General features: G+C 38.1%; 1 protein-coding gene across 1 annotated transcript in view; it reads right to left on the bottom strand.

Annotated features, from left to right (window-relative positions):
• The window catches only part of PREX2 (phosphatidylinositol-3,4,5-trisphosphate dependent Rac exchange factor 2), a 287,036-nt gene that overhangs the window by 27,500 nt on the left and 245,510 nt on the right, over positions 1-14,026 (bottom strand). Inside the window, exons 36-37 of the mRNA XM_042923563.1 lie at positions 12,264-12,330; positions 11,809-11,999 (exon numbers count right to left, since the gene is read on the bottom strand). Of these exons, the coding sequence (XP_042779497.1) occupies positions 11,809-11,999; positions 12,264-12,330 (258 nt within the window). The remainder of the gene's footprint in view (positions 1-11,808; positions 12,000-12,263; positions 12,331-14,026) is intronic.

Below are 14,026 nucleotides of genomic sequence, written 5' to 3'. Positions count from 1 at the left end.
ATAAGTAATAGGATTCAAAACCAGTTTTTTTGGATTCAAAGTCCAGGGCTCTTTCCATGTTACCAAAATCACATCACGTGGATTACTGCATTTAGAAAGTTCCAGCTCCCCACATCCATACTTCAACAATCACGATCTTGGTCTCAACATTTATACTTTAAATGCATTGTGTTGGTAGAGATTAATTTAGCCAGCCCACACTACTTACTATGAATGTAGACCCCATCATACAAAAATGCATTCACGATTAAAAAGGATCTAGATTTGAAGCACGCTAAGGAAATACATCGATTGTAAAGCAATCAAGTAGCAAAAATAAATTGAAGGGAGATGGCAGTCCTTCTCTACTACAGATTCGTACTTTTCTACATAAAACGCACTGTTCTGTGTAAAGCTATTCCTTCCCGCGGTGATCTCATTTATTCTGGCTTCTAATTACTTTTAACTACTGAGCACAGAGCACTACTGTGAAGTCTATTGACAACCAGGATGAAGCACCTGAATGAAGCAACTAATCGTTTAACGTGGTTTCTTTCCCCTGCTCCCTTTTATTACCTTGCACTGAGGAAGAATTGTACACCTGAGGGCTAATGCAGTACGTTAAACACTGAGCAATCCCCAGTTGGCTGCTACAGTTCCACCCAGGCAGCCTCTGAAAAATTAATATGGAAAGGCCCCCTGCTAACCTATGAATCTTTCCCACTTTGGTCACCCTTAGCAAAGTGTTTGTGACAAATGAAAAGCTTGAGAAAACTGCCACAAGTCAACAGGGGTTTCCAAAACCTAACACCTATGTCCTTGTTCCCCTGAAGAGAGAAGGCGTTTTTTGCAATGAAACACATAAATACATTTACGTCAAAAAAGGGCAAACCGATTTTTGTTTTCAATACTACAGGATTCACTCATCATATATATGCATGTATAATACTACACATTTACACTCTCCCTTTAAGAAAATGTAAATGGCAGTCCGATAATAGCTCTAATCCAAAAGCCAGTAATCTTTCAGGCAAATTTCCAGTGTGTTTTATAGGGATACCCTCTGGATGTCTATCGATGCTTTCAAAATTACTGTATGACTCTGGTCAAACAGAGAGGACTGATGAAATCTTCCCATGACCATACTGGGCTCCTGTGTGTCATAGTCTGAGAGCTGAAAGACAAGGGGTTAATGAGTATTTGAAAAGAAGGCAAAGAGACGGCAGGCAGAGGGGTGCATGGCGGAAAACAACCGAACAGAATGCAGAAGTGATGGGCAACAGCTAGAGCGAGATCCTGGCAGCAGAAGCACAGCCAAATTGAATACTCCACGAACTCCATATATCTTAAGGCAAAAAAGCAATCAAGTCTAAGGGGCACATTTTCAGCGCTGCACAGGGAATTAGCCATGAAAGTCCCATTAAAGATAATGGGACTTTCTATTGCAACTTTCAATACATTTTCTCAAAGTTCTCAGCATGTATCTTTAAGCCTAGGCTTAAAAATCAACTGCCAGGCAAAATAGTACATATCCTTCATACCTTTCTAGTCAAGCCTGCTAAGGTGTGTTTTTCTTTGATGTGGTTTTTCACCGCTGAGGTCAGTACAGAGGCAATTGTGGGGATGGGGAATGAGCGCTTAGGCACGTAAGGTTGTATTTGCTATGCTAAAAATGTGTATGAATATGAAACATCTGTGTGTAAGTTACGACCTTAATTACCATAGCCACCAGGGTTGAATCTGCTTTTCTGCATTTTAGATTTTCAGCCCAGACTCTTTCGCCTATTTATCTCATTTCTGTTTTGTTTTGGGGATTTGACTGAATACGTCAGGTACCTTTCCCAGCTGCCCAAAGTTCTTCAATGCTACCTCCCTATTCCCATCTTCTCTACTTTGCTATCTGCCTTTTGTCCCGATTCCAGAGATTCTTTGAGGACATCAACACCTCAGGGTGTGGTGTTCAGCTTGTGATTTTCAGCTCTCTCCCCAGTTCTTTGACACTGTACCATAACTGTTTCCTCTTTGATCTGTTTACCCAGGACACTGAATAGAGCTTTGTTTCAGTATTTTTCATACCTTTCTAGTAGATCCTTCAGTGTTTTATTCTGAGGCTCCTCCTATGTTGCTCCTCTGATTCAGGGCTCACAGAGGATGGGGAGGTGGAGAACTAGGGAATATTAACACTCCAAATGTGTTCCCAAGTGATCATTTCTCATTGTTTGTGATTGGCGACTGATTACTCTTTTCTCATACCTCTGTGCTTTTTCCTAGAATACCCATCCCCTGTTCCTAATACCTGAAGTATATTCCCAGAAAATTCTTAGTAATGTTTTAAACCTAACTCAACTATATCTATGTGAAGCCTTCTCTGATGTGATTTCCTTCTCCAATCTTCCTGTACTCACGAATCACCCTACCTGTTTTTCCATAGCCTCTTTGCCATCTGTGTGTGTATGTATATACCCATTTGCATTATACCTGTTTTTTATTTAAAAAAATTTTTTTTTTTTATTTTAGAGAGAAAGAGCATGTGAGCAGGGGAGGGGGCAGATGGACAGAAAGAGAGATTATCTCAAGCAGGACTCGATCTCATCACCCTGAGATCATGACCTGAGCCAAAATCAAGAGTCAGATGCTTAACCAACTGAGTCACCCAGGCACCTCTATGTTGTATTTCTTTATACACACACACACACACACACACACACCCACACACACACCCCTTTAGTTCTTGCTAACTACAAATCTGTCAAAGAACATCCCCATATAAGATACCATGGACATCTAAAACTCAACACATAACAGTCCTTCTCCATAATCCCCTAAAAAAAATATGTACATTTCCCCCATGGCAGCCCCCTCCACGCTACTTCCCAAACTGGATGGCTCCAATCATCAAGATCTCCCCCCGCCGCCCCCCAGCTCTATTTCTCACCGAACTTCTAGTTTTGCTATTTCCATTTCATACCATTCACATCTACCCTTTCCCTTCCACCCTCTGTGTTAATACCTTGAATTGGGGGTCTCCTCATCTCTTCCTGTACATTGTGAAGTCCTAGGTGTCTCTCTACCTCCATTCTCATTCTATCACAGATCATGAGAGCCATCTTAAAAAAAATACATCTAATCAGATTCTTCTTTTTTTAAGTTCAGTTTTATTTATTTTGAGAGAGAGAGAAAGAGAGCAATCGGGGTAGGGGCAGAGAGAGAGGGAGACAGAATCCTAAGCAGGCTCCACACTGTCTACGGAGATCTTGATGCAGGGCTCGAACTCACGAACCGTGAGATCATGACCTGAGCCAAAGTCAAGAGTCAGGCGCTTAACTGACTGAGCCACTCAGGCTGAAAACCCTTCACTGGCTGCATGGGGTCCCCAGGAGGGAGTCCCAAATCCTTAACTTAGCAGTTAGAGCCTTCCATTCTCCAATGCCCATCTCTCTTCTGACCTCATCTCTCTGCCACGCTTCCCTCTCTCTTCATTGCCAGGAAGCAGGGAACTCTTTATGTTGACTGTCTCCAGGTAGGGTGCTATTTCACACCTCAGTGTTGTATTTTCATCTGACTGCATTCCACAGAACCATTCTTCATTTCCATCACCTGCCAACCACTATTCATGCTTCAAAACCTAAAACAGGTGTTACATACACCCTTCCTGCTTAACAGGATTGCAATCTAACACCTCTGTCTTCTTCCAGACTATGTCAAATGACCTACTACCAATTTAAGATTAGCATCATAAAGGCAGAAATTGCTACTTCCTTCTGTCAACCTTTCTCCATGTCACCTGCTCTTCTGCTCTAGGTTCATATAGAAGAGACACCCATATTTCTTCCCTCCTCTGGAGGGATAGAAAATTTGGCTTATGACATTTATGAGAGTGGTTAGAAAATCACTAACCATGAAGCCTTCAGGAACACATCCCAGAAAGTGGCATTTGATTTTGCTTTTAATAGAATTTTGCAGGTGTAGGAAAAACAATAACTTCATTTTATTAAAATAAAATTTGAAGAATCCTGCCCTTTTGATGTTTTTATAGTAGATTCTGTATTTATCATTTTTAAATAGCTACATACAAATACAATTTTGTAACACAAATATATAAATTTTAATAATATGGTCAATTAGTGAAACTGGGTTTGGCAAATACTAATGAAATGTAACTAATAATTATGTATTCAGAGTATTTTTATTGGGATGCCTAGCTGGCTCAGTTGGTACAGCATGTGACTCTTGATCTTGGGGTTGTGAGTTCAAGCCCCGTGTTCGGTGTAGAGCTTATTATTAAAAATAATTTTTAGAAACTACTCTTCTAGATTATTTTTTATTAAGATATGTTTAATGTATTGTGATTACTGAGACTTTTCCAATTTTAATGATGAAAGGCAATCATGCATAAGCTCTCGCTTTTTTATGTACTGAAAGTAAGGCTTGTCTGGTCAACATCATGTGATAACTGGAGGTCAGAACTAGAAACCACTGCAATAACTCACTCTCATAATTACTGTCTTCTTCTTTCAGAGTAATCTAATTTGAAGAAAACAATGGACATTTTAAAATTACAGAATAATTTAATATTATCTATCTATTGTTCATAGATAGTGAAAGAAAAGTAAAAGAATGAAACTTCTATCATGTTTGAAATGTTTGATTTCTCATAGTTTTAAGAAAAAATACCTATATTATTTACCTGGTTTTAAAAATTAGGGTGAATTGTGGAGTTTTATTTGCCTATTTTACAATTCCACATACTTTGAAATTCTCGATTTGCTTCCCCTCCCCAAGTTTTACTGAGGTATAATTGAAAATTAAAAATTAATTAAAAATTAAGGTATATAGTTTGATTTTATATATTTATATACACACATTTTGAAGTATTCATCACAATCAAGTTGATTAACCTATCTATCAACCCCCACAGTTAAACATTTTCTTTTTCTTTCTTTCTTTCCTTTCTCTTCCTTCTTTTCTTTTTTTGGTGGTGAAATCACTTAAGATCTACCCTCCTGGCAAATGTCCAAGTATACAAACAGTATTGTTAACTACAGTCACACTGTTGCATATTAGATCTCCAGAACTCACTAAAACTTAGTATAATTGAAACTTTGTATCCCTTGACCAATGTCTCCCCATTTTCTCTTCCTGCCAGCCCATGGTAACCATCGTTCTATTCTCTGCCCTTAGAAGTTTGGCAGAGTTATTAAGATTTATACTTCTATCCTATCATGAGTAGGATATACTTTGTCTTTCTCCCAGAACCCTATTATAATAGAATTTTATTTTTTCTCTTCTAAGGATTATAGCACAATTTTAAATTTTCACATTTGTTTTTGTTTCATTGTTTTGATTCATTGATTTTATTAGAGTTCAAACAAATGAGAACAGTTGCATCGATATAATCAAATTATATCAAAGAATAATAACCATATTATTATTAGAAAATAATGTCAAATAAAAATAATCATAACTGCAGCAAAATTTAATGGCAATTTTAAATGTCATTTCTGTCCTTGCTACTACTGCCCTTATATAAAAGTAGTGTTTTAGACTCACATGCTTCAGATTCTTACAGAACATAATTTTAGAATTTTCTGTTGGGAAAGTATGGTATTCTGAGATCATGAGCTAGCAGAAATGTTTCTTGTGTTCTATGTAGCCGTCTTTCTGGAGATTTGAAAATCAAGTATTCCCACTAATCTTGTTATTCAATCTCTCAAGTCATTTTTGAACAAAAGATAAAGGGATATATTTGAAACCTTCATTTGCTTAGTATGGTAATTTATTTTTTCTGTCTCATACATAGAATCTAACTTACATATGGAAGTCCCCAGAGTAAATCTACTCCTCTTACTTGATGTTTTTAGTGCGCAACGGAAAACGATGTAGCTTTATCATCCGCCCTATTAGGACTCTGATTACCTATGTCAGGTTACCTTGAATGGTCCACTTTTATAAGATTCTGCCTTCCTCTAGCTGGGCCTATTTGTCAATTTGTCCTTTAATGTCATGGTTATGACAGAATAAAATAGTGCTAACACAGTCCTTCAAAGTTCGAACAAAAGTGGTTTCTAAAATTGCTAATTGATATTTACCTGAAGAAGTTTTTTTTAATTGTTTATATGAACCAAGAGTCATTACATGTTCGTCTACATTTTTTAAAAAAACCGTTCCATTACCCAAACTAGTAATACATAGTTGTCTTCAGTGCTTTTATTTTTTTTATCTCCTGGCTTTCCTTTTTTTTTTTTTTTTTTTTTTTTTAAGTAGGGTCCATGACCAGTGTGGAGCCCAATGTGGAACCTGGACTGAGCTCAAGAGTGGGATGCTTAACCTCCTGAACCACCCAGGTGCCCCCTGGCTTTCGTTTCCCTAAAAAATGTTTATAATCATACTTTGGGTCCTATACCATGGTCACATTATAGATTATATAAGTGCTTGTCAGGGAAGGGGAAGAGAGAGAGGGCTGAATTTGAAGATTCAAACACCATTGGTATTACCGTCAAATGTGAAAATATGTCTTATATTTCCAAATAACCAACTAAGGAACACATCTTGGGAATAAACCCCTCTTAAGTTAGAAGATTCAAATACATATGGTCTTCTATTTCCTAAAACTTTATATATGTTAAAACTAATTTCTACAATGTACTAAAAAAAAAAAGAAATTTACCACCATAATACATAGATGGTAGCCAGCTTGATGTTTTTCAATATGTTTTTAAATAACAAAAACAGGTGGGCCTTTGCCACAGACTATTTCCTTCTTATACCTATGCAGGGTTCTAACCAGAACACAAGACATTGACTGATGCTGGGTGCCAGTGAATCTCTGATGCATTGAGCCCCTCTTGGTCGTGCTGCTCACAGCCTCCAATCAATGAGTGAACCCGAGGTTTGTTACTTAAAAATGCAAGCCCTTCGGGAGCCCAAGTAGCTCAGTTGGTTAAGTGTCTGACTCCTGGTTTCAGCTCAGGTCATGATCTCTTGGTTTAGGTGTTCGAGCTCCGTGGCAGGCTCTGTGCTGACAGCATGGAGCCTGCTTGGGATTCTCCCTCTCTCTCCCTCTCCTTCTACCCCTCCCCCACTTGCATGCACACTCTGTCTCTCAAAATAAAAAAAAAAAAAAATTAAAGAAATCTTTAAAAAAAAATGCAAGGTTTTGTTTCCTGTAAGAGACTCATCCTCACAACAAAGCATGAAGATAAAACGTAATTTATGTGTACAGATCTCCAAGGTTTGGGCTCAAAGGGGAGTTAGACATGAGGCCTGTGCTCAAATCACGCACTTTCCTGCAGGGCCATACCAGGGTTCTGACACCACTGAAAACCAATTATTAAAAAATACTGAGACTAAGCGGACAAAAACTCTTTGGAACAAGTCCTTAGAGGGAAAAACTGTGATCCCAGATTTCCTGCCCTCATTAGAAATTTCTTTGACAAATCGTTTCAGGTAGCCTCTGGAAATTTCCACCCACTTGTTCCCACCGGCAAGGCAAGCAGAAGCTAATGTAGTGGGAAGAAAATGACACCTTTGCTTTTGGACACAGTAAGACTCATGATTCAGGTTTTATAACATTTGCAGCACACTGATTTATACTGGTTCAAGAAAAACAGTTGGCTGTTAAGTGGGGGCTGTGGGGGGGGGGGGATAAAGAACCACAACAAAATGAAACATTGCATTTAATGGAAGGATGCTGCAGTAAGAAATAGAGGGGAAATTCAGGTCCCCTGTAGCATGCTTTTGGATTGCCTGCAACAGCTGACTGGTATGAGTACAAAAGAGGACATTAAAAGTCATAGGGCCGATTCAATACTGCAAAAATGTTCAATGTGGCAAAAAACAATTTGCCTATAAAGTAGATATATACACAGTCTTTGTATGAATCTTTGTAGAAAAGGAAATTCAAAAAATACTCAATTCACATGTTTGTATTTGTTAATCAAAGAAGTATAAACTGAGGCACTACTGAAATATCATTGCATATCTAGCAGAGAAGCACAGTAGATACCTGGATTCGATCTCTCCCAAGACCAGGAAGAGGTCAAAGTGCCACACAACTAACCTTCTGGCTGTGTTATACACAAGCACGATCCTTTTGAGAACTTAAACAATAATATACTGACCACATAGGTTTAAACTTGCCACAGTAATTCCATCCGGAGGATATTTTTGTTTTCTTTTAATGTACTGGGAGATCAAATTGAAATCTGAACAGCTACATAATGAAAGAAGCCTCCCTGTAGGCATTATGCACAATAGACGAGAAGATAAACCACTCAACTAATCGTTTAGTAAACTCTGGGAGAGCAACTGGCTGGACTACCTATGTGACAAATAAAAGTGATAATGAAAAAGTCTATGCATACGTTTTGAAGACACAGATACAGTTGTTATGAGCATAAAGCAGATTGTTAAGCTATATGGACCAATACAACTATGTTCCAATTGTGTGCTGTTAGATGGAAGTTGCAACGGATGAATGCAAAGTGAAAATGAAAAAAGGCTGATCAGGATAGGAAATTATAAAACATTTTCACTTATGAAACTACCTTTTAACATCAGTCGATATTGATTAAAAGGCAAACACCTGCTTTTAAGAAGAGACAGTCCTATTCTTCTCTCACCATTCAGTAGCAATGAAGAGAACTGACATGAGTGAATAGTTGAGTGTGGGCAGGCAAGTTCATCAGTAGAATTGTAATACACACAAAGGATTACCCTAGCGAAAAGAATTTAATAAAAACAAAGCCAGGCTAAACGCTATGAGAAGATTTTAATAATTCATTCTGAATTCTCTTCCCGCTAATCTCGCATTCACTGTTGAATGCAGCTCTGCCATCCGATTCAGGTTGGCATTAAAACATCTAGACATTAATGCTAATTAAATCTGCCTTTTCGTTCTGAAAACCTACATTCTTCTCTTTAATATCAAACATATGCAGTACAATTCAAGTATAATTCAATACTCTAAAAAGACTTTAGATTCTTTTACTATTTGGTAAATAAAATCAGGAAACTGACTATCTGATGTGGATACCATCTTGCTGTGCATTTCTCATCTCGATTTTAGAAGTCAATGATAAAAAAATAGTTGGTGCGACATTTATTCTGCTTCACATTGTGGACTTCTCCTGTTTGTCAGAACCTGAAGGTAAACCTCCATGTTTAAGGTTGAGTGCAGGTGTGGATGTGCTTGGGTTTCTCTCTAGCCATTTGAATTATAATACTAAAGAATTAATTTAAGAACAGTCTTTATGTGAGATTTCCAAATCTAATATAAATTAGTACATTTTATTGTCATGAAAAGTGTAAGCATAGCCTTCATTGAAAGATTAAAAGATAATGTTAAACTCCCATTGTATTCTGCATAATAGGAAAATAAAGCTGTACCATTTTCAAATAGTTTCAACTTTAAATCAGCATTTGTCATGGGGTATTTTTGCCTACACCTCAGGAAATGACTCTGAAATGAACTAACTAAAGCTACATCTATTTTGAATAGTAGAAATGGAAAAAGTCAAACCACTTTGAAATTGCAGTGTTACTTGTGGTCCTAACACCCCAATCAATGAATATGATACTTATAAAACAGTTATGGGATATCAATCTATGTCTCCCATGTAACAATAGTCAAATTTTAAAACTGCTCACAGGATAGCAGAGAGAATAATTTGGACAACCTGGTCATAATTCTAGGATTAAGTGCAGATTTAACTGAATTAACTTTCAGTAAATTAATGAGGAGGTAACATAGGCTTGTAGTTTCAAAGTCTGAGGTGTCCCCTTTGGGGTCATAGTGTATCAAGTTCTCAAACAACTACGTATGACCTTGCACCAGGGTAACATAAGAACATCAATAACTAAGGTGGTGACGCTTTGTTGAGGCCACCATGGCCCTCTGTGCAGTTTCTTGAACACATTATGCACACTCCCACATGAGCTCTCACATTTGCATTGTTGCTCCCTAGGAGCGAATGCTCTTTCTTGGAGATATTTGCATAAATCATTCTTTCATTCCATACAAATCTTTGATGAAATCCCTTGTTGGATGGGACTACTCATCCTTTCCATCCTGTCACACCTTCTACCTCTCTGACTCCTGTCTTTTTTCTATTTTTTCCATCTACCCCATTACATATTCGTTTGCTTAATCATCAGTTTCCCCCCAACACAATGCACACTATTTGAGAGTAGAAACTTTAATTTTTCAATGCTAGATCCCCAGCAGCTAGAGCAGTGCTGGCACATAACTGGTGCTCAGTGCATATTTACCGAGTGAATGAATAATGAATACATAAATGAATGAATGAATAAATGGGAACAGAAGGAGTGAACATGAGTTGATCAGAAGGGAGAGATCACTTTGCTGCTAGTAAACAAATTATGAAGTAATATTTTATTCATTTGGTTGCAGATGATATTTTCAATTAAGCTTATTAAAGCTTGCAATAGAGCACAAAGTACACAGCCATTCAAATAAAGGAGGAAATTCTGTGTATTCTGTCAACCACGGAATATAATGCTCCTTTCAGAGGAAAAAGGTCTTGCCATACATCATAAGAAAGAATACACTGTGTAGGACTTGAAAACTAGAATTTCAGGTACACCAAACTGAAATGGAATTTCACAGATGAGAACCTGCTGTCTCAGATCATCTTTCTCCCACTTTCTACCCTTCACCTGGACCCATCAGAACCCAGTTCAAATATCACCTTCTCTGGAAAGGTCTACCCATCTCAAAGATCTGTTTTCTTTCTGAATCTTAGTTTTTAGCTGTAACTTTCCTAGGCCATTTACATTTTCTTGCAATGTAGGTTTGTTATTTTTGTTATTTTTTCTTATGCTCTCTTATGATACCTTATTATTTTTTGTCATTGGCTGTTCATGCTGTATTTATGTTTCTAACATGAGCATCACCACTTTATGACATAACACTGCAGTCCTTTGCATACATGAAGTACCAGGTATATCTGACTAAACAATACCACCATCCTCAAAATCCAACTGGCCCAGTTCTAAGAAGAGACTATGATAGGTGACAGGACACTATTTGCCCAGTCAGATTACAATGAGGACCAAATTCTGCTTTATTCTTATTTTTACTACACGGTTTCACCTCCTTGTGAAGGTGGCGAGATGAGAGAGGAGGAGTACGTGGTTATGGAGAAGGACTTGACATGGGGTCTTCCACCCACATTTTGCAGCTGATACAGCTGTATGAGATCATCAACCCACCTTGGCTGCCCCAGACTGAGCACAGTTGCCTAAGACAAACTACTGGAACTGGACCCATCTAAAATCTTCCCTTCCATTTTCAGGAATGCATATTGTATGGGCTCCTGGACTTAATTTTGCCCAAAGTAGGAAGACAGTAGTAACCCCAAGGCCGCGCCTACCTCACAACCACTGGGTACAGAAACCCAAACCACTGAAGAGTGGAATGTCCATCAACTGTAGTGAAAAAAGTTTTGGTTAGCTAGTGGCCCGCTCCTACCAGGCAAGTTCCTACAGTGAACAGAATTGGTGCACAACTTTGTACCTAAAGTATAAATCTCATAATATAAACACAAGGGTGATGAGCATCTGGGCAGATATGATATATTGATATAAAAATGGGATTGCATTCATGTATATGAATAAACAGTCACTGAAAATATCACTAAAGCCAGAAAAAACTGTGTAACAATGACCTGATTTCCCAAATCTTATTCCAAATACATCTGAGTCCTTTGCATGTTTCCAGTTATAATTTCACGTAACCGAAATAGAAATAAGAACCTACGAACGAACTTCAGTATGAGAGCCGCAGGCAGGGCAGGGTGGTTCACGTACCTGTGCACGCCGCTGTTGCACATGATGATGTGGCAGGCCCCCAGCCTGTTGCACAGCTCCGAGGACACGGACAGCAGACCGACCCCGGAGGCGCTGCAAGCTGTGTTTGCGCAGGCGGCCGTGCGCTTGGATCTGATAAACGAGGCTACCAGTCGATAAAGTTCATCCAAAGCATTGAGAGGCCTCATTAGCTGCAGAAAAAAAAAAAAAGTCATGGGCATAAAGTCCAGCACATTTAGTAGGAAGAAATGCTTTTAGATGGCATATGATTCATAGTTGTTCTAACTTTTAATGAATAGTCTAAAATATTTTCATTGTGGCAGTAACAGAGTTGGAGACTACAAATATTTATAATTTGTTTAAGAACAAATTGTTGAAGACAACAGCAGAAAATTTTTTAAAAAGCAAGGTGTGTAAATGGCAAAGCATCAATAAATGCAATCATCTATTTTTACCTTATCTACATAGGCAGCTTTGGATGTGGAGTTAGGTGGTGAATTTGACTTGTCCAAGTAGAACGCCCTGTAAGAATCCAAACAATAAATGATCATTTATTGTTAGAAAAATTAAAATGCATGAAGGTATGCAAGTTTCGCTGACGTCCTGTTAAAGACAAATGAATAAATAAATAAGTGTTGAAACTAGGATGGGTGGGATGGCAAAAAAAGTCCATAATCTTCCATTCAGAAAAAATGACTGAAGCCACCACCACCAGCTCCATTACGTATCGTACGGCCTCAGAGAGATTACTTAATTTGTGTGTGCTTCCATTTCCTCTTCTGTAATTTAGGGATGACATTAGCTTCTACTTCACAAGCTTGCTTAGAAGATTAAATAAGTGAATGCAAATAAAATGCTTAGAACAGTACATAGCACAGAGTAAGTGCTCGTTAACACGTTCAATACTTCAATAATTAATATTATTACAAAAGCTGAAGAAATGGGGGTGCCTGGGTGGCTCGGTCGGTTGAGCGTCCGACTTCGGCTCAGGTCATGATCTCGCGGTCCGTGAGTTCGAGCCCCGCGTCAGGCTCTGTGCTGACTGCTCGGAGCCTGGAGCCTGTTTCAGATTCTGTGTCTCCCTCTCTCTCTGCCCCTCCCCTGTTCATGCTCTGTCTCTCTCTGTCTCAAAAATAAATAAACATTAAAAAAAAAAAGCTGAAGAAATGTATTTTCTTGTGACTACTGGAGAACATTATCTAGTTTTCACTTACTGAGCAAGATTATAAAAGCAATACTCAAAACCATAATTTTAAACAGAATAGTGAGTTGAATTCTTTCACCCACTAACTATGCTCAAATTGGGAATTAGACCCTCTTTGAGGATACACTTGTTCTTTCTGTCACCAGAATGCAATATGGCAACAAGTATTCTAATACATGAAGTTGAATCCTAGTGGCCTGCAATAACTAAGCTCAATTTCCAAAGAATTATTGCTGCGTTTGCTCAGCTCTTGGCTCAATACTAAACTGAAGTTGTAAGGAAATGACCCATGAAGACAGGATACATTTAAGCTATAGTTAATCTACTATCTATTTTTGATGAGGTGGAATTATTTTCAAGATTTGAGCGCTTAATATTGACATACCAAAATAAGTTCCATAGTATTAGAATGATTGTCCAACAAGATACTGAAATAAAACTGATTAGAGTGATGTTGTGGAGCACCTTTTAGAACTTCAAAATACTGGCAGATTATTATCAAATGCATGCGTTGTAGTGGGAAAAATCAGTGAGAGAGAACTTAATGACCAGAGTCCCACTATGCACACATGTGCATGCAGACACAGACACACGCACACGCACACACACACATACACAGCCATTCCAATGCCCACTGTAGCTAGCAGTGATGTTTTTGTCTTTTAAAGATAAAGTAGCATGCATTAATCAAGTTTTATACTTTAAACTACAAAACGTTAAGAATAACTTCCAAAATGAAAATTATGCTCATTCATACTGTGAATTAGTTTATTCATCTCTCACATACAAATCCAAACAATAACAAAAATTTTAAAACCGTTCCAGATCCAAACTTAGTTGTTATTCATTATAATTCACTTTGAACTCCTAGGAGATTTCCACATACCATCTTGGAACAAAGATGGTGCCTCAAAGCTGAAACGCAAAGAGATACCTTGGTCAGATGTTCCCATGCCTTTCCCCAAGTGTGCTTGGTGGAAAAAGCAATATGGTGGAAAAGAGTACACGACTCCA

The sequence above is a fragment of the Panthera leo genome, chromosome F2 (assembly GCF_018350215.1).
Source record: "Panthera leo isolate Ple1 chromosome F2, P.leo_Ple1_pat1.1, whole genome shotgun sequence".
Taxonomy (NCBI): domain Eukaryota; kingdom Metazoa; phylum Chordata; class Mammalia; order Carnivora; family Felidae; genus Panthera; species Panthera leo.
The sequence above is the reverse complement of the archived record's forward strand: the minus strand, read 5'-3'. Positions and strand labels throughout refer to the sequence as shown.